Source organism: Pongo pygmaeus, chromosome X (assembly GCF_028885625.2).
Source record: "Pongo pygmaeus isolate AG05252 chromosome X, NHGRI_mPonPyg2-v2.0_pri, whole genome shotgun sequence".
NCBI classification, from domain to species: domain Eukaryota; kingdom Metazoa; phylum Chordata; class Mammalia; order Primates; family Hominidae; genus Pongo; species Pongo pygmaeus.
This window is the reverse complement of record NC_072396.2, coordinates 90,300,889-90,328,020: the sequence shown is the minus strand read 5'-3', so window position 1 is coordinate 90,328,020 and position 27,132 is coordinate 90,300,889. Positions and strand designations below refer to the sequence as shown.

The 27,132-nt window shown below is 35.4% G+C and overlaps 1 protein-coding gene across 1 annotated transcript in view; it reads right to left on the bottom strand.

Annotated features, from left to right (window-relative positions):
- Nucleotides 1-27,132, bottom strand: part of DACH2 (dachshund family transcription factor 2) — a 672,782-nt gene that overhangs the window by 305,009 nt on the left and 340,641 nt on the right. Inside the window, exon 3 of the mRNA XM_054470661.1 lies at nucleotides 10,328-10,440. Coding sequence (XP_054326636.1) covers nucleotides 10,328-10,440 — 113 coding nt within the window. The remainder of the gene's footprint in view (nucleotides 1-10,327; nucleotides 10,441-27,132) is intronic.

The window sequence follows — 27,132 nt, the reverse complement described above, 5'->3', positions numbered from 1 at the left end:
GGAGACATTTTTAAGTTAAAATAAATATACTACATATAGAATAAGGAGCACTGACAGACATCTTAAAACAAAAATTTGTGTTTGGGAAACTGAGATTCAGCTAATATAATAAATGTAGTTCTAATTATTAAGCTGATGTGTTTAAGCTTTTTCTTTAGTAGAGAATATGCAAATGCATGTTAGTCTAAACTCTACGTTAGAAATATTAGTAATTCAAATTCTAGCTCCTATTACACCAATGTTTCTTCGTGAGCACACAAGAATTAAAGAAAATGCAATGACATAAAAAACACCATATACTGTTTATATGATATGAAGCATACTTTACAATATTGCTCGTTAAAAAACCCAAAGGTAGTCTTAGGAAAAGATATGTTTTTAGACACTGTAAAACAGCTTCACTGCTTTCACTCCTCTCATCCAAGGAGCAATCCTGACTCCAACTCCACCCCCTGTCAGCAGGAAGTAGTTACAGCAGTCATCAGCTTTTTCCCAACTCCTTAGCTCACAACTCAGGATAGAGGTGTGCTGAAACTGAAAGAGGGAGATTGAAACTGCCTTTGCAAAATTATGACAGTAAAAGAAATCTGACATAGTTGACTCCATCTTGCTTCTAACCTCCAAGCTGTCCTTGGTCATTCCTGGGCATAGGCCAAGGTAAATTTTGGAGGAATTTAGTTTAAAGTTTAACTTTGAAGCAAGGATGATAATAGTTCCTCCTTCAAACTAGTCCACTCCCTGTTCTGGGGATAAAACTGCCTAGGTAAAATTCATGTAAAGCAACAACACTGGGATTATGGGAGGGGCCTGAGTTCTGATAAAATATAGGTGTAGTTATTCTAACCCAATACTGCTCAGGAGACATGTGGCCTGAAGTCTTAAGATTTGTGACTTCCCCAATTGCTCCTGTAGATAACATCACTATAGTAGAATCTAAGGTTGGTTTTTGGATATTTTTTTCAGCCTGACCCCACCCAGATTCATGACTTGGGATTCGACTTGTCCTGCGATCCCATCCAGAGACAGGATCAGCACATGAAAACTGTTTTCCACAACCCTATGATTTCATTCCTCAACCAATCAGCAGCACCCATTTTTCAGTCCCCTGCCCACAGAATTGTCCAAAAAAACCCTAACCTACAAGCCTTTAGAGATTGATTTGAGTAATAACTTCATCTCCTGTGTGATTGTCTTTATGTCAATTAAACTATTTTTTACTGCTAAAAAAGGAAAAATTTATTTGATTTAAGGAAACTATCAGAAAGTTTAGTTTGTTTTCTAAAATGAAGGCTTGATTTTTTTTTTAAACTGAGAATGTCCTAGGACATCTCTTTATGACCACTTGTTAGCATCCAATCTAAGTGAGTGAAAATTTGAAACGCATCATGAAAAGAGAGGGATACTGATACCAATGATGCAATGAAGTTAATTGGCCTTATATTATGAGATTGAATTCACACTGTCAACACTAGATGTAATTCTACTTTTGGTTTTGCTAATCCTGAGTTGAGTGTTGTAGGTACTATTGCTGAATTGAATCTTCATGGGCTTAGTTACCTGAAGACGTGAATGGCATCTGACATTCTTAAAAAACAATTTTGCCATGATAAAGCTAGAATAAACAAACCAACTTAAGAATCTTTTAAGGAATGAACACTACAGAATTTTCATCTGAAGCACTTTATTACTTCCTTGTAAGCTGTCAGTTTAAATCTTTCTCAGGCCAAATTTCACATCTGTCTATTAGAAATGCTTCATAAGTTGAGGAAAGGGAAGCCATCATCTTTTGGGAAATTCAAAGGCACAAACAACAAATCCATCCCATCAGCATGATCCAGAGATATCAGCACTTCTGCAGAGATACACAGAAGGATGTATATAATATTCCCTCTCCTTTTCTCCCTGTGTATCCCTAAATGTTTTATAGAAAATACTAGAAAATGGGATTCTTATATAAGAATGAGCTATTGGAGAATTAAGCTATTGATTATATGATGGAAACAAAGACAGAAATACATAAAATGGGAATATCAGTAGTTCAAATATATAAAGGCAACAAGCAGTCTAACTTCATTATTTTGGAACATCTAGAGAAAGGCTAGGTGGAATCTGGGAAAACTCTAACTCACAAAATGAATGTTATTTTAGTGTTATAATGTATTCTTATATTGTTTGGTACAGAGCAGATGTTCAATGAATAAATGTTAAATGAAAGAATGAATGCATATATAGCTCTAAATCTATTTCAATAGTATATATGTCAATAGTTACATAGATATAATATCTAAATGAATATCTGACAATATTATCAACAATAGATCCTAAGAGACTTACCTTAGTGAATAAAGATGAATTAGTATTAGTTAGTATGTTGATTACTTGTATAATAGATCTTACTAAAGTGATTTCAGGTACCTAAATAACCCCAAAATATTTTAACGACACTACATTTGTGCACATATTCACATACACACACACTTATTGTTCATACATTCATTTGCTAAATAAGATATTCTTACTAATACCAGAGACTTTGGCATATACACTGTCTGAACTCTCACAAATTCTGAACTGGTGGAGTTTAAATAAATCAGGTTTCCTTATGTAGGAAAAATATAACCAAGAGTAAAATAAATGTCTTTTAAATTAAAACAAAAATACAAATTACAGAAGAAAATAAAATCGGATAAAAATAGAAGACTTTATAGTATGCAAATAAAGCAATATGGCACACCTAACATTATACTGCATCCTGGATGATTTACATGTCAAGCTATATAAATTAAAGGACTATTCTGAAATAAATCTAAGAATGATGCCTGAGCTTTTTCTAACCCTTTTCACTGGCATTTTTTGCATGCACCTGCTGAGGAAAAAAGACCAACAATTTAACTTTTCCTCCACACATTTGAATGCAGGTGAAAAAGATACTGTTGGGCATATAAAATAAATTCATGTAAACTAAGGAAGGAATTTATGTAGAGCTCTGCAGATTCCTCCACCTTTCCTTGATTACTTTTTTAACTGTCTGCATCTTTAACAAATGTGCTCATGTCTTTCCTCGCTCAACGTTTTGTCTAGCTCTATAATCCCATTCTAGGCACAAGCAAAGGACTAAAAATTGAAGAGTTTTGTCTCAATGGCTCACTTGATGGTAAAGCCAAGTGGCAGGAAGTAAAACAGAGCTTGAATCCAAGGAGTATGACAGTATGAGTAACTTGAAAAACATATTTCAGAATGTCATCCATGAAGACTTCCCCAAACTTGCTAGAGAGGTCAACAGTCAAATTCAGGAAATACAGAGAACTTCTGCAAGATTCTACACAAGATCATCCCCAAGACACATAATCATCAGATTTTCCAAGGTCAAAATGAAAGTAAGAATGGTAAAGGCAGCTAGAAAGAAAGGGCAGGTCACCTACACAAGTAACCGTATCAGGCTAACAGTGGACCTCTTAGCTGAAACCCTATAAGCCAGAAGAAATTGGAAGCCTATATTCAACATTCTTAAAGAAAAAATCTTCAACGAAGAATTCCATATCCAGCCAAACGTAGCTTCCTAAGTGAAGGAGAAATAAGATCCTTTTCAGATTAGCAAATCTTGAGTGAATTCCTTACCACCAGACCTGTCTTACAAAAGATCTTGAAAGGAGCACTAAGCAAAGAGAGGGAAGACCACAGCCAGCTAATATAAAAACACACTTAAACACACAGACCAGTGTCACCCTAAAGCAACCACACAAACAAGCCAACGTAATAGCAAGCTAATAGCACAATGACAGGATAAAATCCACAAATGTCAATATTAACCTTGAATGTAAATGGGCTAAATGCCCCACTTAAAAGGCGCATAGTGGCAAGATGGATAAAAAGGCAAGACCTAAAGGCATGCTGTCTTCAAGAGACCCATCTCACAATTAATGACACTCATAGGCTCAAAAATAAAGGGATGGAGAAAAATCTACCAAGCAAATGGAAAACAGAAAAAAAGCAGGAGTTGCAACCTTAATTTCAGAAAAAACAGATTTCCAACCAATGAAATATTTTTAAGAAGAGGCATTACATAATGGTAAAGTGTTCAATTCAGCAAGAAGACCTCACTATCCTAAATATATATGCACTCAACCCAGGAGCACCCAGATTCATAAAACAGGTTCTTGGAGACCTACAAAGAGACATAGACTCCCACATAATAATAGTGAGAGACTTCAACCCTCCAATGAAAGTATTAGGCAAATCATTGAGGCAGAAAATGAACAAAGATATTCAAGACCTTAATTCAACATTGGACCAACTGGGTCTGATAGAACTTTACATAACTCTCCACCCAAAAATAACAGAATATACATTCTCACCACCACATGGCACATACTTTAAAATCAGCCACATAATTGGACATAAAACAATCCTTGACAAATTTTTAAAGAACCAAAATCATACAAAACACACTCTTGGACCACAGCACAATAGAAACAGAAGTGAAGATGATGAAAATGATTCAAAACCATACAATTACATGGGAATTAAGCAACATGCTCCTGAATGACTTTTGGGTGAATAATGAAATTAAGGCAGAAATCAAAAAGTACTTTGAAAATAAAGAGAACAAAGACACAACATACCAGAATCTCTGGGACAAAGCTAAGGCAGTATTAAGAGGAAAATTCATACCACTAAATGTAAACATAAAAAAGTTAGAAAGATCTCAAATTAACGACCTAACTTCACAACTGATATAATTAGAGAAGCAGGAACAAATGAAGCCCAAGGCTAGCAGAAGAGAAGAAATAAAAAAAATCAGAGCTGAACTCAAGGTAATTGAGAAACAACAACAACAAAAATTCAAAAGATAAACAAATCCAGGAAGTTTGTTTGAAAAATTTAATGAAATATATAGGCCACTAGCTAGACTAATAAGGAAAAAAGAGAGAAGATACAAATAAACACAATTAGAGATGATGAAGGGAATGTTATTACTGACACCACAGAAATAAAAACAACCATCAGAAACTACTACGAACACCTCTACACACACAAAATTAAAAAAACTACAAGAGATGGATAAATTCGTGGACATATACGCCCTCCAAAGACTGAGCCAGGAAGAAAGTGATTCTCTAAACAGACAAATAACACACTCTGAAATTGGATCCATAATAAATAGCCTCCCAACCAAAACAAACCTGGGATCTGTTGGATTCATAGCTAAATTTTACCAGATGTATAAAGAAGAGCCGGTATTATTCCTACTGAAGCTATTCCAAAAAATTAAAGAGGAGGGACTCCTCCCTAACTCATTCTATGAGGCCATGATCATCTTGATACTAAAGCCTGGAAGAGACACAACAAAAAAGAAAACTTCAGGCCAATGCCCTTCATGAACATCGATGAAAAAATCCAGAACAAAACACTTGCAAATTGAATTCAGAAGCACATCAAAAAGATAAACTATCAAGATCAAGCAGGCTTCATCCTCAGGATGTAAGGTTGGTTCAACATATTCAAATCAATAGATGTGATTAATAACATAAACAGAACTAAAGACAAAAACCACATGATTATCTCAATAGATGCAGAACTGGTTTATGATAAAATTCAACACATCTTCATGTTAAAAATGCTCAATAAACTAGGTATTAAAGGAACATACCTTAAAATAATAAGAGCCATCTATGAGAAACCCACAGCCAACATTATACTGAATGGGCAAAGGCTGAAAGCATTTCTCTTGAAAACTGTAACAAGATAAGGATGCCCTTTCTGAACTTTTCTATTCAACATATTATTGGAGCTCCCAGCCAGAGCAATCAGGCAAGAGAAAGAAACAGAGGGCACCCCACTAGGAAGCAAGGAAGTTGATATACCTCCATTTGCAGGTAACATGATTTTGTATCTAGAAAACCCCATTGTCTCAGTCCCAAAGCTGCTCCAGCTGATAAACAACTTCAGCAAAGTTGCAGGATACAAAACCAATATACAGAACTCACTAGCATTCCTATACACCAATAACAGCCAAACTGAGAGCCAAATCAGAAAGGCAATCCCATTCACAATTGTCATAAAATCAGTAAAACACCTAGGAATACAGCTAACCAGGGAGGTGAAAATCTCTACAATGAGAATTACAAAACACTGCTCAAAGAAGTCAGAGAAGACATAAGCAAATTGAAAAACATCCCATGCTCATGGATGGGAATAATTAATATCATTAAAATGGCCATATTGCCCAAAGCAATTTACAGATTCAATACTATTCCTATCAGACTACCTATGGCATTCTTCATAGAACTAGAAAAACCTATTTTAAAATTTATCTGGAACCAAAAAAGAGCCCAAATAGCCAAGGCAATCATAAGCAAAAAGAACAAAGCTGGAGGCATCATGTCACCCAACTTCAAACTACACTACAAGGCTGCAGTGACCAAAACAGCATTGTATTCATACAAAAACAGGCACACAGACCAACGGAACAGTTTGGAGCACCCAGAAATAATGCTATGCATCTATGACCAACTGATCTTCAACAAAGCAGACAAAAATAAGGAATGGGAAGAAAACTTTCTTATTCAATAAATGACACTTTGATAATTTGCTAGCCATACGCAGAAGACAAACTGGACCCCTTCCTTACACCATATACAGAAATCAGCTCAAGATGGATTAAAGACTTAAATGTAAAACCCAAAATTATAAAATCCCTGGAAGACAACCAAGGCAATACCATCCTAGACATAGGAATGGGCAAAGATTTCATGACATAGACACCAAAAGCAATCACGACAAAAGCAAAAATTGACAAGTGGCATCTAATTAAACTTAAGGGCTTATGCACAGCAAAAGAAACTATCAACAGAGTAAACAGACAACCTACACAATGGAAAAAAAATGTGCAAACTATGCATCTGACAAAGGTCTAGTATCCAGCATCTATAAGAAACTTTAACAAATTTACCAGAGAAAAACAAATAACCCCTTAAAAAGTGGGTAAAGGGCCAGGCGTGGTGGCTCACAACTGTAATCCCAGGACTTTGGGAGGCTGAGGTGGGTGGATCGTGAGGTCAGGAGATTGAGACCATCCTGGCTAACATGGTGAAACCTCGTCTCTATTAAAAATACAAAAAAATTTAGCCGGGTGTGGTGGTGGGCGCCTGTAGTCCCAGCTACTCGGGAGGCTGAGGCAGGAGAATGGCGAGAGCCCAGGAGGCAGAGGTTGCAGTGAGCCAAGATTGCACCACTGCACTCCAGCCTGGGTGACAGAGCAAGACCCCATCTCAAAAAAAAAAAAAAACAACAACAACAAAAAGTGGGCAAAGGACACGAGCAGACACTTTCCAAAAGGAGACATACATGCAGCCAACAAGCATATGAAGAAAAGCTAAATATCACTGATCATTACATTTTGTGGTATCATTAGATTTTGCGATCATTAGATTTGTGATAAATCAAAATCACAATGAAATACCATCCTTCACCAATCAGAATGGCTATTACTAAAAAGTCAAAAAAACATGCTGACGAGTTTGCAGAGAAAAGGGAACACTTATACATTGTTGGTGGAAGTGTAAATTAGTTCAACCATTGTCAAAAGCAGTATGGCAATTCCTCAAAGAGTTAAAAGCAGAACTACCACCCTGAAATTCTATTACTGGGTATATACACCCTGAGGAAAATATATCATGCTATGATAAAGAAACATGCACGTGAATATTCATTGCAGCACTATTCATGATAGCAAAGACACAGAATCAACCTAATGCCCATCAATAACAGATTGAAAAAAGAAAATGTAGTATATATACACCATGGAATACTATGCAGCCATAAAAAAGAGATCATGTCTTTTGTAGGAACATGGATGGAGCTGAAGACTATTATCCTTAGCAAACTAATGCAGGAATAGAAAACCAAATACCGCATGTTCTCACTTATAAGTGGGAGATAAATGATAAGAATTTATGAACACAAAGAAAGAAACAACAGATACTGAGGTCTACTTGAGAAGGGGCAGGAAGAGGGAGAGGAGCAGAAAACATTACTATTGGGTAATGAGCTTAATACCTGGGTGATGAAACAATATGTACAAACAAAAATAAATTAATTAAACTAAATAAAATTAAAAAAAAGAAACTCAGTTCTGCCACTCACTTGCTTTGTGACCTTAAGCAAATAATTTAAACTCACAGAGCCATAGATTGTTTACCTTAAAAATGAAGCCATTGTCAATAAGGCTACTATGAAGATTAAATGAAGTATATATAAAACACTTGGCACCCACGGCTAGTACATAAAAAGAACTTAATATATATTAGAGCTTTTCCTCAACAAATAACCTATTAATGTTTACTCAAAATGATTTAGCTTCAAGGCAATTTTAAAATCCTTTTCTTCTTTCATCTGTACATTCCCACAAAACCAGGACACAGATTTGATTATTTGCATGGTACTCTTTCTAGGCTCTAGGAATGTATTTCAGGAGGCAAGAAATAGATGGTCATTCATTGAATACCGAGATATATTTCAGATGTTGTTATGCTTTCTATCTTCATTTATATGCACAGGGCTACTCTCTTATATCAGAATTTGTTTATAAATATTTAAAGTTGAAAATTCATTATCTTCCCCCTCAAAGCCTGAGTGTCTTCCCAAGTTCTCTGTCTGAGTTAATTATACCATCATCCAGCCTATCACCCAAGCTAGACATGAATAATCCTAGACCACCACCTTAGCCTCTACATTTAATCAGTTATCAAGTGTGATTAACTCTAATTACTGAAGCACTCAGAACCTTTTCTCCATTCTATTGGATTTGCCTTCAGGCCCTCAATATTTCTCCTTTGAACAGTAGCAACGGATATTCCTTCATTTCATTACCTTCATTGCTATCTACCCTCCAGGCAATTGTTTTCCGATCATTTACTCAGTTCCTTAGCAAGGGCTCCTTTTACCTATAGAAGTTTCTTTAAGAATAAAACAAAACAAAATCATATGCGAAGGAGAACATATAAAATTCTAACTGAGGCAGAAGTGTGGAGCATGGAAATACTTCCTCACTTCTATGTCAGCCAGTAAGGAAAGCCCTGAAAGACACTTTGGAAACCACTGGTCTAAAGGAAAGAACTTAAATTGCTTAACATGGTAAATCAAAAACTGGTTTCACAAGCTGGCTTTTCCCTCCCTTTCTATTCCAACCACATCACCTATAAGTCTTCTACCTTAAAGCTCTGCTCCAGTCTCTTCAACTTAACTGGTACTCCCCATAACACACTGGGCTTTTTCTCATCCATCTGTACTCTTCTATCTGCTTGGAATGCTCTTCCTCTGATTCTCCATCTGTCCAATGCTCAGCCTACAAAATACAGCTCCAAAGTTTCCATCTTATGGAGTATTACCCAACTTACCAAAATTGATATAACTGCTTCCACTTATGTGATATTATAGCACCTTGTATGTGCTTGTATTTTGGCCTCTATGACACTTTAATGCAATTATTAATTTACATTCCACTCTCCCCAGTTCTAGCGTGGCAAGGACCACTACTCGTATATTTTTACAATGCCTAGAAATGAGTACCCAGAACACAACAGATGCTTTATAAATGTTCGTATCATTATATATAAAGATATCATTGTTATTAAATTCATTTTCTATAATGTAATAGCTTTAATGATTTTTAAAGATTCAATTATAGAAATATTAAGCTTATTTTTAAGTGTTTTTGTGTACTCTCAGGTACTTTTTTAGGGACTCAACAAAGTTCAGTGCTAATTTATGACACTGGAATTTTACCAGTTGTTCACAGTGTCCAATGAAAAACACTAAGACATCGTTCAGGACAATGACCACCTGCACCTTCTTCTTCTCTAATCATAAGGCTCCTATACCAAGGATGCATTTTAGGTCACTTTTTAACCTAGAGTAATAACTTGGACAACATAAACGGATGCCCAGAACCCCTGGAAACTAAAAGAATATTACTGAGACCTAAGTATACAGGAGTGCTGCACCCTATGGGAGGCTTTGAGATGATGCTGTTTGGGCCAGTGCCTCCATTCTCGTCCCTAGCACAGAAACATATACATATATACAAACAATAAGGACTTGAAAGGGATTTTCTGCAATGATATGACAATTTTTAAAATCACATCCATTTGATTTGTCGCTCAAGTAAAAAAACTTGTTTTCACGAACACTTAAAAAAATTCAATAATGTAACCTCTAATAGAGCTTGAAAAGCTCTGAAGGACAAGGCAGTTAGATCAATATTGGTTTATTTCAAATGCTGGGCAGTACGAAGAGACATGGCTGATCATCAGATGGATTTTATTACCTGTTGGAGTGATAAGTCCTGGCGATAAGAGGCCTGGGACTGCATGGGGCAGAAGGCGGGCATTTTCCTGCAACACTCCCAAAGAACGCTTAGGGGGCCTGCCAGGTCTTGAACTGTTGAAAAACAGACAAATATAGATAAAGGTTAAAAATGTACTCTTTTTGAGAAAACCATCACTTGCAATATTTCCCTTTTAAATCTTGTTTAATTGCCAAAAGTGATAGAATTTTACATTAAAGACTATTTTCGTGGATTACTAAGAGACCAATTCTTTACTTTCTGCTAAATTTCCCACCATTGTTATGGCAAACACTAGCGCCATAAGGGATCAATTTTAGTTTAGATTCCATTTACAGGCCAGCACTTTGCAATGCAGCTTACCTGTTGTGTGAGAAACCCTAAGTTACCCCTGTTTTTAAAGCTACACTTGATCTGAAGTATTAATAAATGCTTCTGAGATCTGAGATAGTGACTCACAGAATTAAGATTATATAGAATGTGAAGTAATTAAGTCTCTGCCCAGCATGCCAGAGGTGAATGGTAAAGAGCTGAGAGATGTAGAATAGAAGCTGATGTTTATTAGCATTTCCACAGCTGCTGGGAGCCCATGAGGAACAAAGGGTTACCACCCTCAGTAGGTTTTGTTTTCCTATGTAGTTTTTAAATCAAGCTGTATAACAAGCAGTTCACTCTCTTGGAGTGGCCACACTAACAAAACCTGCCACCTTTGCAATCTAGGCTGTCTTTTCTCTCAGATTGATTGGTGTTTTTAACTAATGAGTTGATGATAAACTTATAACATTAACCTAACCCATTGCATTTGTACATTCTTCACCCATGAGCAGTTCAGAAACTGTAATTGCAAATGCTAATTCATAAAATAATGAAATAAAAAGTCAGTATCTGTTGCCTCCATCTTGTACTGTAATAGAGTTAGGGTACTGAAAATATTTTAAAGCTGTCACTACATGAAGAGACTTGTAAGTCATAGAACATTAGGATCAAGTTATTCTCGAGTCACCCAATATATTTCAAATATTACTTTCTAATGTTGCCTAAGATATTGCTGTTGCCTTTTAGTAGAAATGCATTTTACAAAGCTGAATGATATGAGTTTTGACAAAATACTGCAAAATACTATATTAAATAACTTCAGCAGCAAAAATGTATGAGGTTCAGATAGAGAACATATCCCAAAATGACTTTTGGTTTACAAAGAAATTTAAGTTAAACTTCACTCTATCAACTTTGCAGTAGCAAAATGCTCCATCAATGTAAGACAAACTCCGCTTTTAAATGAAAAACAACTTCTAGCAACCTTACACGGAGGTATCATTACCCAGTTCATTTTTCATACACAGTGCTAGTGTTATTTTCTTCTATTGTACATCAATATTATATATCAATCTAGCGCAAAAGATTCTGTTTTTCTCATTTGATGTTTCAATTTTATAAATGGACTCTCCTCTCCTTCTTTCTACTTGATTCTGGGCCGTAATTTATTTTCTTTAAGTCAGTGTTTTACCTTCTTTGCCTTTGCCCTATTTTATGGCTTTCTGACTCTTTTAAGGAATGCTGGAAGCAGAAATATCCTATGTACTTCGAATGTTCTAAAGGATCCCAATATCACTGAAAAATATTCATCGGGGTATATCCAGGCATCAGAGAAAGACACATTATTTTATTGAATAAACTTCATCAAATCTATACTCTCTAAATGCTTTTTTGTGTCCTTCTATTTGTCAGAACTCAAGCCTACTAACTTTATTTAAACACACCTAATTACTCTTTGTATTTTTCCACTGTAAACATCTCAGTGCTATCTCCATTCTCATGAACACTTTCAGACTGGCTGCCTCCAGAACTAAGCAGCCTGATGCTCCCTCTACTTCCACGTGATGAGCCATATGACTGCCAGCAGTTAACAGTACACTTTGAAAGCCATAAGGTTTAACTAGTTCTGTTCCAAATTTCTTGGTCAGTTCTCACTATCTGAAGCAACTCTTTTCCAACAATCTGACCCAGGCTTGGGAAGCATTAGAGGCCTCTTAGTCCAGTAGTTCTACCTTAAAGGTGAAGATTTGAAAAAAAAAAAAAAATGGTTTCACAGCTTATTTCACAAATGGCTTGGTACTATCTATTCCACATGTTATAAAATCCAGGAGGACCATATTCTCCATCCTAACTTTCATCGCAGTTCATAATTTTATGTTGTTGGTATGGTTGTGAATCTCCCCAACTGGAATCTAAGCTCCATGAAAGTAGCATACTTGTCTGGTTTTGTTTGATACTGTATCCTAAGCAGTTCTGATGGTTTCTAGCAGAAAGTAAGATCCAGCAAAAAGTTAATTAAGTCAATTAATTAATATACATAGGAAACAATCTTTCACTGTTTGTACAGTTTCCAAATATTCCTTCAATTACTGTGGTCTCTTTGATCACAAGAACAGAGTGCCAGTTTCATTTAATCATAACATAATTATGTTTTTAAATCTTGAACTTCACAATAATTATAGCAGCTTCAAAACATGATCAACCCAAATCTGACTGTGTACAAGGCTAAAGAAGGCTATGGATAGATCCCATTGTCTTATTCACTTAGAAGCCCTACAAGCTTCAAGATCTGCTTAAGGAATAAAGGCCCCTGCAGTCACACATATGCAGTAACGATATCACTTATTCAGTCATCTAGTAAAAAAACATGCACTAGGTACCCATTAAGCATGTGTGTGGTATAATGCTAGGTATCAGTGACACAGAGGGTAAAATGTAACCTCAACGAGGGCAAAGATTTTGGTTTGTTTTTTTCATTGATATATTGTGAGAACCTGGAACAAGTTTTGCCTTTCAGGAGCTTGTGGTCTAGTTATAGAGATGTGTGTTTGCCCTGTTATTTAAAATTTCTGATTGACCCTTTAGTGAGTATGGTTCTGAGATAACTGCTTCCAAACTTGTTTACATTTATCAGTCATCAAATATCACATTCAGATTTCTTTGTTTTTAATTTTGGAACAAAGACTTGGGCCCCAAGAGTAAATTAATTGGAATGAAGTTTGTGAAAGTGCTTTACAGTCAATATACCTACCTACAAATATAAGATAGCTTTATTCTATTAGACCTACTGATTCTCCATAGTATGACATTCCTAGACATTCCTGCATTTCATTTTAAAGAACACGAGCCTGACAACATGATGAAAGATTGTGGAGGACTCTGTAAAAAGTCGAGAAGGATCTTTCTTGATATATGATCTTGCCATACTTCTTATCTTTAAGAGCTGTATTAGCATCAGGCAGATATTCACATATTAATCAAGGCAAATAAACATGTGGTGGTTTAACTAGGTAACTGTTATTTGGATGACAATTTAATCAGCATAGGTTGAAAGGTCCATCACTGTAGCATCCTGCTTCTACTAAAATGTTGATTGCATTACTGATCTTAGTAATGCTTTATTTTACAGGGCACAAATAACCATGTAATTACTCTTTAATTGAACGATAATTGTTTCTTCGCAATTATTTGTTTTCAGTTTAATTACAAGGTTATTTGTAGTCTGTAAAATAAAACAGGCCTTTTTACAAAGTTCCCATCCAAATGGCTCTGCCAATATATCACTCATGTACACTGTAAAGGAAAGTTGTTATGGTACAAGGCAAAAAACCCCATACAAACTTATTAAATACCTCAGCTAAATCTTGGAGAGATTCAGCTTTATAGAATTCACATTAAGTGTAATATTTATCGGTTATTTAAAGGGAAATTACACCAAATAATCATAATTTCTCTGGGCCCAGGTTATCCTTTAACATAATTTATCCTCATATGATTTCCCCTTCATTCTGTAAACTTCTTTAGAAGAAATGAAATACTCACCCAGCTTCCTGAGATTGAAAAATAAACCAACTTAAAATATATATTAACAGTACTTCATATTTCTGCAGTTGAAGTGGATTACCATCAGAGCATTACCTTGAGGTTTACAAACTTTGTAGAGTTGGCAATTCCCTAAGAGAGAATTTCAGCAGGTCTTCTAGTGTCAATAAGATAGGACACATTCTGTGATATATCTATTCCAAGTTGAGCAATAGACAAAGTAGCTCATACATCATTCATTAAGATTACTAAATTTGACCGTTGAATTTATTTTTATTTCATGTCATCAGCTATTTGTGAATCAAGGAGTAAGCAACTGAGTAAGAAGAGTGATTTTTGTTGTTCCAAAGAAAAAATCCAGTTAATTAATTAATTATGTCATAAGCCTTAAAGATATTTAATACAAATCATACGAGCAGTCCTTGATTTAATAAGGAATCACAGGTTATGTCATCCCTTCAATGAAAGCTTGTCTTCCTACTTCTTAAAGAAACACTTATAACATCCCAGGACAGTCTGTGAAAACTGCTGCAAATATAGTGGTAGTTAAGGGTGGTATTAGCAGCAACTTGTAAAAACCACTGCAATTGAATTCCTGAAGTGAAAGCCATTACCAATGACCTGGGATTTACTTTTCAGAGTTATCTCTGATTTAATATCACATATTTAATTTAAATATCACTGATATTTAAAATCCCTTGAGATGGTACCTGAATGTATCACTGTTTAGCGTACATTAGAAGCCAGAAAAGCAAAAATGACATTAGCTTTGAAGGCGTTGTTTACCTGACTATGAAAGTGCTGCTCTGAGTTTCAATGTGCATGTTATATTAAATAAGAATCTCTTTATTTTGCCAGAACAGTAAGACTTCCAATTGCTGTGTGGATTAATAATAATCTCTTAGGTCTGACATTTATTACAACATTTCAAGGATGCCAATGGTAGCTAAACTCTACCTGACCTTCCAGTGTTTATGAAGAGAAACAAACTCTGACCTCACAGCAACCTGAATCCATCTTTTCTGTGCTGGCAAACAGATCACTTGCCTAACTATTACACTGGATTGAATTTCCAACTAGATCAAAGGCAGCAGCAACCAATTCAGCAACCAGGAAGAAGTCATCCATGCAAAATGGGCAATTAACATTAATCATATATTAAATTGTTCAAGCTGATAACTGGAACCTGATCACTATGGTAACTCTCATAAAATGGTGCTTATGTTAAACTGGGCATCAATCAGCTCTTGGTTCATGGGAACTTAAAGTATGGTTTATCCTGTCTTCAGGAGTGATCAATACAAAGAATTAAAAAACACACCAGAGAGAAGATCATTTAGATTCTATTAGCATTTTCTACCCTTTTCAGATCTTATACGCATATCCCAAACTTAAGCGTAGATATATTAAAAGCATCAACACCAGCATTTCATTAGTATCAGGCAAGTTAAGGAAATTAACATAAGATTGTTGAGGCGGATGAAGGAAAACCTCCACTTGTCAATGGGTCATGCATGAAAATGTTAAGGCTCATGTAGAACAACCCGTGTTTATGTATTAATTTTATAATTATAATAAGTTGAATTATTTATAGCTATGTTTTAAAATGGTGATGCTTCTTTCTCACACTAATGCTGAATTTCTGTTTCTTTTCCTTCAAAAACAAAAGAAATCTGATGGCATAGACAACGTATGGGTTGACTACACACTTGATAGGAAGTATAACTGTGAAGCTATTTTATACTTCATTTATTTGATTCTGTTCCCTGTTTAAATGAAATGTGCTCTAAATCTGGTGTTAGCACCTTTAAACAAGTTTACTTTTTGTCCTAAATTCACTGAATTCTAATAAAGACCTTCATATAATTAACAATGATTTTATAACATAAATGCTAGTGTATGACTTGAATTATTAGCAACCTTTTCTCTTTCTGCTTGTGTAATTCCTGTTAACATCAGTAGAATCAATGCACCTTAGTAAATCTTTTTTTTTTTTTTTGACACAGAGTCTCACTCTGTCACCCAGGCTGGAGTGCAGTGGTGCAATCTCAGCCCACTGCAACCTCTTCCTCCCGGGTTCAAGCGATTCTTGTGTCTCAGCCTCCCAAGTAGCTGGGACTATAGGCGTGCCCCACCATGCCCGACTAATTTTTTGTATTTTTAGTAGAGACGGGGTTTTGCCATGTTGGCCAGGCTGGTCTCAAACTCCTGGCCTCAAGTGATCTGCCTGCCTCGGCCTCCCAAAATGCTGGGATAACAGGTGAGAGTCACTTCGCCGGGCTGCACATTAGTAAATCTTAGAGTGAATCAAATTAAATAAATATTTCCCCTTCTATTGTGTATCATATCACTGTCAGACACAATGTTTGTAAAACAAAGTTATTCTGGAGTTTACAAAGTATCACTGTGGAAAACTTACGATGAATGGATAAGAAATTAACATTCACATTTGGACACATTCCACTGGTGCCTTACATTCTGCATATTCTTCCCTCATATCCCATTTTCCACTCTTCTGTTCTGTCAGCAATATAGGAATGCTCTCAGTTGCGAAAACTATAAACTTCTCTCCTTGTCCTCTCCTTTCATTTAGAGTCTTCAATATTTTTGTTCCATCATAATATGTGTTGCAATATTTCACTTCTCTCCATTTTTTACTTCTGACACTCTAATTCAAGCCTTCATCCCTTCATCCCTAGTTATTTGTAACAGGTTGCCTCACTGTGTTCCAATCCATTCTAAATAAACTGCAATGAATTTTGACGAAATACCCCTTTCATTATGTCATATTTTGCTCCAGAACCTTCAATATTTCTGACTGCATACAAAATAAAGTCTAAATACTTTAGTCTGGTAACCTGCTCCAATATATCTTTCTTGCCTTTTCTCCAATTACTACTTAAATGAGTCCTCCACTCCAGCTAAACTAGTGAATTTACTACATGCTAACCGTAGTATTTAACCACAGAAGAAACATCTCAAGGTATTAGGTTTCCTGGGGCCATGTTTTGTTAAGCTCCACTGCCTTGGGAAGGCTTCTGTGTAATTTGCTGTAACTGCCGCTGTTTTTTTTTTTTTTTTTTTTTTTTTGAAAGGTCACTGACTTTTCCTTTGTGTCATCAAACAGACTTTCTTTAATGGTTATTGCAAAGGACATGTTAATAGCAGCAAGAAGGATACTATTGCAACTAGCCAAAATAATGTTTTCCATGCCTGATAAATGAAGTCTCATCAATAATCATCAGCCTGTAATATTGTCAGTCTATAATCTCATGATAACCTCAACATTCAGCATTTCAAGTTTGAATGGCAATCAGAAAATGCAGCAGCATGGCGTTAATATTACAATTTAGGATATCTTAGGAACTTGAGCAAGTCCATCAGAAAGCTGATCACTATTAACCTGCCTGCATTAGTCTCTATGGATAGTGATACAGCCTGGAAGCACACATTCAATCAATAAACTCAGAAGCCAGTTTCCTTGCTGACTTAAACTTCTTTTAAACTTTTGCTCTTCATGGATAAATATTAGCAACTAATCTTAAAATAAAAGTACCTTGAACAATCGTAGATATTCAAGGTAGTGCAGTGGAAAGCACTTAAAGTGAAATCTGAGTTCTAATCCCAGTTGCAGTAGGTAGAATTCCAAAATTGTCTCCATGACAAGATTTCCAGCCCTACTTAATAGAATTGTGAATATCATGAGCTATCATGCCCAAGATTATGTTACATTACACAGCAAGAGAAATTCTGCCAATGTGATTAAAATAACAAATCAGTTGACTCTGAGTTAATAAAAAATGAGATTGTCCAGGTGAGCCAATCTAATCATGTGAGCCCTTTAAAAGTGGAAAGGAGAGCCAGGTGTGGTGGTTCATGCCTATGATCCCAGCACTCTGGGAGGCTGAGGAAGGAGGATCACTTGAGGCCAGGAGTTTGAGACCAGCCTGTGCAACATAGCAAGACAGCCATCTCTACAAAAAATTAAAAGATTAGCTGAGCATCATGTCACACACCTGTAGTCCTTGCTACTCAGGAGGCTGAGGCAGAAGGATCACTTGAGCCTAGGAGTTTGAGGTTGCAATGAGCTATGATCGTGCCACTGCACTCCAGCCTGGGTGAGACAGCAACATACTGTCTCAAAAATAATAAGTAAATAAAATAAAGTGCAAAGAAAAACAAAGAACATACCACTACTGGTTTGAAGATGGAAGGGGCCACAACAAGGAATGCAAATGACTTTAGTAAGCCAAACTCAGCCCTGTACTGACAGCCAGTAAGGAAACAGCAACATAAGCCCTACAATCATAATGAATTAAATTCTGCCAAAAATTTCAATGAGCTTTTGAGACAGTTATTCCCTGCAGAGCTTCCAATATGAGCCCAGCCTGGCTACCACGTTGATTTCAGCCTTGTCAGACTCTAGAAGAAAACCCAGTCAAGCCCATCCAGACTTTTAACATACAGAACTGCAAGGTAATAAATGGGTGTTATTTTCAGTTGCTGTCCGTCACAATTGGTTGTATAGCAACAGAAATCTAATATACTAGTTTTGCCATATTGAGCTGTGTGACCTCAGGCAAATCACATCACTATTCTAGAAGTTTTTTACCACATTAGGATTGGAGATGTAAACTTAATAATCTACGAATTTGATCATTATAACCATGTTATAGTTCAGGTCAAATGCAGATAATTCATTAACTTCAAAATATATTTCATATTTTCACTTTCTAATCTGTCTGTTTTAATTTCTATTTTAAGTTACATTAAGTTGCAGGATTGGTCCTATGGAAAATTGAAAGATAAATAAATAAAACACACAGTTTGTGCATAATGCCATAGCATTTTCTCCAACTGATACATGCGTGTAATTAGTCAATATATCTGAACACTGGTTTCAAGGTTACAAGTGCTAAACAACTTAAAAAGGAAGGGAATCCTGACACATGCCACAACATAGATGAAACTTTTGGGCATCATGCTAAGTGAAATAGTGAAGTCACAATAAGACAAATACCATATGATTTCACTTACATGAAGTATCTAAAGTAGTCAAATTCATGGAAACAAAAAGTAAGAATGTGGTTGCCAAGGGTTGAAAAGAGGGGAAGATGGGGAGTTGTTGTTCAATGGGTATAGAATTTCAGTTTTGCAAGATGAAAAAGTTCCAGTGGCCTGCAGCACAACAGTGTGAATATAGTTAACACTACCGAGCTGTACAATTAAAAATAGCTAAGAAGATACATTTTACCGCAGTTTTTTAAAAGTTATATACATTTATAAGACAGTATTGTTGCTATGTTTGCAGTTACTAATAGATTCACATTTTCCACTGAAATCATTTTGAATGTCAAAGGAAAAAAAATCTAGAGGGATACATCATGAAGTTTACATACTGCAAAACTTGCCTCACCTGAATACTAGAATTACCAACACTCCCAACTATCTCTTACATCTATAACACACACTTAATTTACACCTTGAGACGTCCTTACTTCTAAGGCAGGATTAAAGAGTTCAAGCTTTGCATTTTAATTTCACAACTGTAATTTTTCTTAATATAACTGCAATATATTTTCATGTTTATATGCAGATTTGTTTCTCATTATTTTCCCTTCCCCATTCCTTACTTTGACAGGAAAACATTTGTGAGGCATCTCTCCCCCCAAAATCTTTGCCCCACACTTCTTTCCTTTTTCAAGCTAATAAAGACGATTTTCATCAAGGACAGAATAGATTATAGCAGTTGACTGGGAAATAGAGAAGTAAATCATAATTTTCTTTGTTGTTCATAACTGTATTATTATGGATAAATTGCTAGACTTTAATAAATGAGCATGAAGATCTTTAAAGTTGCCATGGCAGTGGACATGCTCATGAGCAATTAGATGTCATAAGAAGAAAAAGTTCCAGAGTTCTGTTGTACAACAACATGAATATTGTTAACACAAGTGAAGTATACACTTAAAAACAGTTAAGATGGTACATTTTATGTTTTGTGTATTTTACGGAAATTTTAAAATAAATAAATAAATAAATAAGATCTATTTTTTTCCCTCCCTCACTTTGAACTTGAAGCCAGGTAAATTTGGGTAGATTCAAATATCACAAGTAAATCTTAAGACAATTGATTCCAGGAAACTGGATACAGACTAATACACCTAAAAAGTAATTTTTCTTTCTAAATTATAGTTTCCAGGAGGTAGCACAATACAACAAACCAGAAATAAACTGTGGACTCAAAAACGCTGTTTGAATTTACCTATGCCATTGATTCAGTTTGTGGCCCTGAGAAACTCAACCTCTATGCTTCAGTTTCATCTGCTATTTGGTACCAAAATGATTTGACTCAAAGAATTATGAGGAATTGGCAGCTCCTCTCTCTAAAATCCTTCATAATGTAATAATGTACAAAAGGAAAAAAGAAACAACCAACATGTGAACATCTTTGAGCAAAATTTTCCAATTTAAATGAATAGTCATCTGATATAATAGTGGTAGCACTATACAATCACTTTGATCATGTTTCTATAAGGATGTCTCTGAAGTTATATTTTCCCCTTTTTTAACTTTTCCTAGTCAACAGCAGTATCACTTTCAGTTACTCAATTTGTTAAAATCTCCTTTTCTCTCACTATTTTAAGTAAATAAACCTACCAAGATCCAACAGCTGACAAAGATTATTTTCCTATTTCCTTCTGGCTTCCAATGACTCAATATAAATAAACCCTTTCTATAAAAGACAACCTTTTCCTAAAAGTGTGATATTTCCCCCCATACCTATAACATATCTTTTGTTTAACCATAGAAAGAATAAAACAATACCATTTGCTTATTTAAGATTCTGCTTTTTTGCATTCCCTTATGAGTACTTTTGACTCACCATGGAATGTTTTGCAATATTCTGAAGCAAAATGAAATCAACAGTGGCCATGACCATTGTGGATCTGCATTTCATGTGAGAGTCCCTTTGATACTACTAATGATAATTTGAATATATAGTTCCTACCTAACAACGAGACAATGTTGCAAAAAGGCAATGTATTCCAAGTAACTAAAAGCTGACTTCTATACAAAAATATGCATGAAATCAAATTCCACTAATTAATACATTAGTTAACTTTAGATTCAAATCCTGTTCAGATGTACAGGCCTATAAGGATAGGACGGGTATGTTCCTGATGACTAAACCCATAGTTTAGTGATCAGTTCAGTTCAGGATTAGAAACATATCCTGATACAGCTCAAATTGTAAAACCGTAGCTTTACTGTCAGTAAATGTGTTCACTGTGTAAAACACCCTTACATTCACGGTTTAATGCCTAAAACCACAACATTTATCCTTAAATATGGGTAAGGGAAGAGAATAGAAAACATATTAAAAACCTCTTTGAAATTTACATGAGGGAATTCTATTTTTTAAATGAGAAATGAGACTATGTGTGTATTGTGTGTTTTTGCTTTTATTTTGTGTCATGACTTTAGACCATTGCTCTTATATTAGTATTACTATAATTACTGTTTTAGAAAATAATTTCTGTGACAGAATCCCCTAGTGTATGTCAGAGGTGTCCAATCTTTTGGCTTCCCTAGGCCACTTGGAAGAATTGACTTGGGCTACACATAAAATACATTAATACTAACGACAGCCGATGAGAAAAAAAAATCTCATAATGTTTTAAGAAAGTGTACAAATTTGTGTTGGATCACATTCAAAGCTGTTCTGGCCACATGCAGCCCCTGGGCTGTGGGTTGGACAAGCTCGGTGTATGTATTTGTTGTCTTTGGACTTTCTCCTTCTGGGAATTATCTATTTTCTGCTTTGAGGGAATGCTATTTTTTGGCACAAAAGGCTAGAAGATCACAAATATGCTATTAAATAACATTCCCTGAAGGCAAGAGAAGATAAAAACACACCTTTATATCCTGAAATGAAAAGTAGTCATCAGTGAAGACTTTTTCTAAGACAAATTCAATGAACATGTTCCTATTACATAATTGTTAAATAGAATTTAAAGGCCAGTCTTCAGTAGAAAAAAAAAATCTGTTGATTGTTTCTCTTTTTGTAGAATAAATAATATTTCTCAAGGTGAAAACCACTGAAGATTTAAAGTTCTAAAATATTTTGGGCAACTGAAGTCCATCAATGGGGTAGGCTAAACAATGAAACCTCCACTTCATGAGAGAACTTGTGATAACCTTCACCCTAACACCCTTTCCAGCTCCAGGCATTTCCTGCAGGTGCACAGCACTTTCATCCTTTTAGGCATTTTATCAACTTAAATTATTTAATGTCAGCACCATGGTAAAGTGAGCAGTTTGTCCTACTCTACCTGTTGTAAACAATTAAATTAAGTAAGATATAGCTACTTGTCCAGACTCTTAAGTTTACTGTTAGTAGGGACTGTATCTTACCATGTGAGTATTCCTTGATTGTGTCTAACATAGTTCTTGGTTCAAAGGAAGGAAAGAAAGAAGGAAGGAAGGAAGGAGGGATTATTCAAAATGTTTGTACTGTGCTATTGTAAGCACTTTTGTGAGTTTTCTTTGGAGTTTTGGAGGTAGAAATAAGATCCAAATATATTGATTTTTTTCATCAACCCCGCTCTAACTGGTTTAAAATACCAAAATTAACAGGTGGCAGGGTTACCAGTTAGCACAACAGGAGACAAGCACACTGAATATTTTTACAATCTAAATTTAGAAGGGGAGAGTTTTTGAAAATTGGCAGAATATAAAAACTAAAAAATGTTTTCCTTTAGTTTTCTATTTAGATGAAAGGATTGTTTTTGCTTCAGATGCATTTGGTCAGAAAAGCCATACACAAGTTCAGTTTGAAAAGTGGGGAAGCAAGGTCAGTTGTTAGCAAGGTCCGCAAGGTAACACAGTTTCTATTCAATTCTCAATTCTTTAATTCTCTTAATATTCACAGGAAAATTAATCATTTCAAATACGCTTCAAAGTAACTGAGGAAAGGAAGGGGTTTTGCATTTTCCTAAACCCTTGCTGAGAGGCTATTGTAATCCTTTATCTTCCTGTCTTCCAGAAAGTTAATGGCTGTGTTTAACTTAAATTATCCATTTATCCTTCAGATATAACATATTATGAGATGTTTTTCAATTAATATTAGCCATGAAAGAGTGTAAACTCTTTGACAGCTTCCTTTAAATTTTTGCAGTTACATGAGCATTTCACCAAAACCCTGCTTCAAAACTGCACACATTATAATTTTTTTTATTATTATACTTTAGGTTTTAACATTAAATACAACAGGATTTCACCTTGGGCCTCCTGCCAAGAATAATCATTTTAAATCTTTTTATACTTTCATAAAAGGATAATTATGAATATAAAAGTGGCAGCAAAGGAAAGGTGTTAAGCAAGCATTTAGAATAATCTTTTCCATTTGAATACAAGAAGGCTGATGAAGAAGATAATTAGGTGGGGGAAGACAAATCAATTTATTTTGGTGAGAAGCAACATGTCAAGTGCAAAGCATGACACATCAAACCGATGGTGTCATAGATCTGTCTCATCATCCCAAGCACAATCTGCCTCCCTTTGTGTTGGAAGGATAGAAAAGCTCACAAATATGCCTCATTGGTATTTATTGGTAAAAAGTCGGCAATGAAATAAACATGCAAAAGGTTACTTACTGCTTGTACTCTCCTTGAGTTGAGGCTATCTAACAACTTATCAACTATATTTTCCCTAAGGATAAATAGTATGGTCATTAAATTTGTCTTTTGTTATAACCTGAAAGCATATAGTCTAATCTTAGAGTAGCTTCCTCCACACTCCAGGTGCTTCCCTTTTGCTAATTAAACATTAATATTGTGCAATTGTTGGTGCTCTAAAATTGGTGATTAATCACCTTCAAGAGGACCACAGAAAGTCAAGTAAGTTGTGTTCCAGATAAATTACAATGAATACAAGATCTTTCTGTCCTCTGAAACATTACACTAGAAGCTTACTGTTTATTTTTCAGGATTCTACTTTAAATGACATTTTTTTTACAGTTTTATTTCTTGAAGGAGTGAGTAGGCGTGTGGGATACAGATAGAAGATGTTCCTTAGGGAAGTATGTCATATTATTTAGAACCTAAAGTCAAAGGCAAAGGCATAGAGATTTTTCTCAAATCTTGCTATGTATGAATTATTAGGGAATTCCTTCTCTTTTGTTTTGTTCTTTTCCCCTGAAACGCACTGATTACGGTTAGGGTTTACATCCTCCTATGAACAAAATGTTATAATTCAAATGCCTTTAATAGGCGAAGAAATAGTGATCTACTACCAAACCAGTGTATATTGGATTTAAAGAGAATGTAGACAAAAACATAAAATTCAGGGGTCAAATGTATGAGTGCACATATATGTATATAAACTGAAAATCAAGACTCAACTGAAATAAAAGAAAGATCCCAAATTGGACCTCAAGTTTTGTTGTTTGTGCTCTGAAAACAATGATGTGATAAAACCAGCTTGTATCCACTTGCAGGCACCAATTGTGTGCATCAATTCCCAACTTCACATTGAGGACCTCATGTTGGTAGCTTGAAATTGGCCATGGCGGCAGTATTCACACCACAGAAATCAGCAAATCCTATCACAGCTCCATCCCACCCCTTCCTGCTCCACCCCCAGCCAGTTGTTAAACATTTACCAGCACATGATTGCCCGAAAGGAAAGCACTGTGGTAATATTTTCTAAATCAAATAATTCTTTTTGAGCTTGTCATTTTCATTTTTTATGTAATTGAAGATAAAACCATTACAATTGCAATGAAAAATCATGAAGGAAGACATGATAATGTATCTGATTTTGGCAAAATTTAACTATGAAAAACATGTCTATGTACTAAAACACGTGAAAAGCCATTTTTCTTAACATTTAGCAGTTGTGAAAATGAGCATAGATGCATGAGAGTATTACAACAGATTTGGGAGTCGCATTATTATATCTGTGATCTTGGGTAAATTATCTAGCCCCTCTGAATACCATCCCTCTATAATTATAAGCTGAAGATATTAGGCTAAATGACCTCCTCTATGCCTTGTAGTTTAATATTACAGGATTTTTGTGATCATACCATGGAACATTTCACTTGCCTCCATACTGATCAGTTTTTCCTATCTTTTTTTGGAGCAGGCGGGAATACCAATTGGAATGATTGGAATGGGTTATGGGAACTTAATAGCAACTCTTATCCCTTAGGGGTCTCAGTTCTGCCATTTACCTTCCTACATTATCAGGAATTCTCTTTCTGTACGTTATCTGTCCAGAAATGTCAATGAATAGCATGCTAAACCAGTTGCACTTCAAGCAACAATTTCCTTATTTCCATTGAAGATAGACAGCTTCAAATCCAAAGTTGTTTTTATATAACGTTGGCAGGAACTTTCAAAATAAGTAAAGTACCTATGCATATGTTGGTAGCTAATGCACAATGTTGCCAGACATAACTTGTGATATGATGAAAATATTTAAAATGCTGATTATTTTTAAAGGTCTCTAAGTACACGGGTAAAAGAAATACAAAGCAGCTAAGTAATCAGCTTCTATAACCAGAAACAATATTTAAAATAATATACAAATCAAAACATTCTAGATTAAGAGCAACAAAGACAAAACTTATCTTACTTAAATCAGAATAAAAAATCATGCACTTTTGAGAGAAGTGCTATTCAACAGGCAGGCAAAAAATAAATATTCAAGTGCTGAAGGGAAAATATGGCACATGAGTAAAATGGTTTAGGTCATCTTTACATAATTTGATGTTTCATTAAAATTTATGGCAATTCATAACTATAAGCCAGGTAGGAGTCTTTGAAAGATTTACTTAAATTTAAAGATTCAAAGTAAAAACATAAAGTCAAAGACGACTCTTCAGTAACTGCTCGTTTCCTAAGCAAGAACAATTCTGAGGAATGATTCACAGCAAGTGTGTTTCCACATCGGAAGGTACAGATAACGTGATGTGCAGAAACAGAATGCCTTTCCAAAACATGAACATGCTAATAATGCATCTATGCCAGGAACATAACTGTCAATGTTCTTATAAATCATCTACCTGTGATGTAAAATATTTGCAAATATTACTCTTCAGCCATATGCTAAATCTATGGTCACTTAATTTTATTTGCCTGTTTAGTGAGGATGGTGTATAAAAGAATTAGTTGATTATATTTCTGAAGATGGGTTTATGTATTAAAGAATTAGTTTATCACATTTCTTTTTTTATTTCTATTTTTAATACATGATATGCTTAAGGCAACAAATTACTTCTTTTAAAAAAATAGGCCTAAGTCCCTTCCATAAATCTAGAAGTACTCAGACATTTCATTTATTTAGTCAGTCAGTGAGTGAATACTGAATGCATTGATAAGAAAAAATTAAAAAGACATCCTCTCTCTGCACAGAGTAATGGTAATTTTTTTCCTCCTTGACCTCTTCTTCTTCATTCCCCACTGTCTACTATAGTTTGGTTGTGCATAATTGACTTTTTTTTTTTTTGAAAGAGAGTTTCACTCTGTTCCCTAGGCTGGAGTGCAGTGGCACGATCTCAGCTCTCTGCAACCCCTACCTCCTGGGTTCAAGCAATTCTCGTGCCTCAGCCTCCCGAGTAGCTGGGACTACAGACATGTGCCACCATGCCTGGCTAATTTTTGTATTTTTAGTAGACATGGGGTTTTGCTATGTTGGCCAAGTTGGTCTTGAACTCCTGGCCTCAAGTGACCTGCCCACCTCAGCCTCCCAAAGTGCTGAGATTACAGACGTGAGCCACCATGCCTGGCCAGTATAATTGACTTCTACTGACCACTCATGACTGAGAGAGGAATATTACAGCATAGAAAGCATAAAGCAGAGTGTCACACATCACCATCTTAAGACCTTTTTAACCATCCCTACCCCTTGGAAATTCTCAC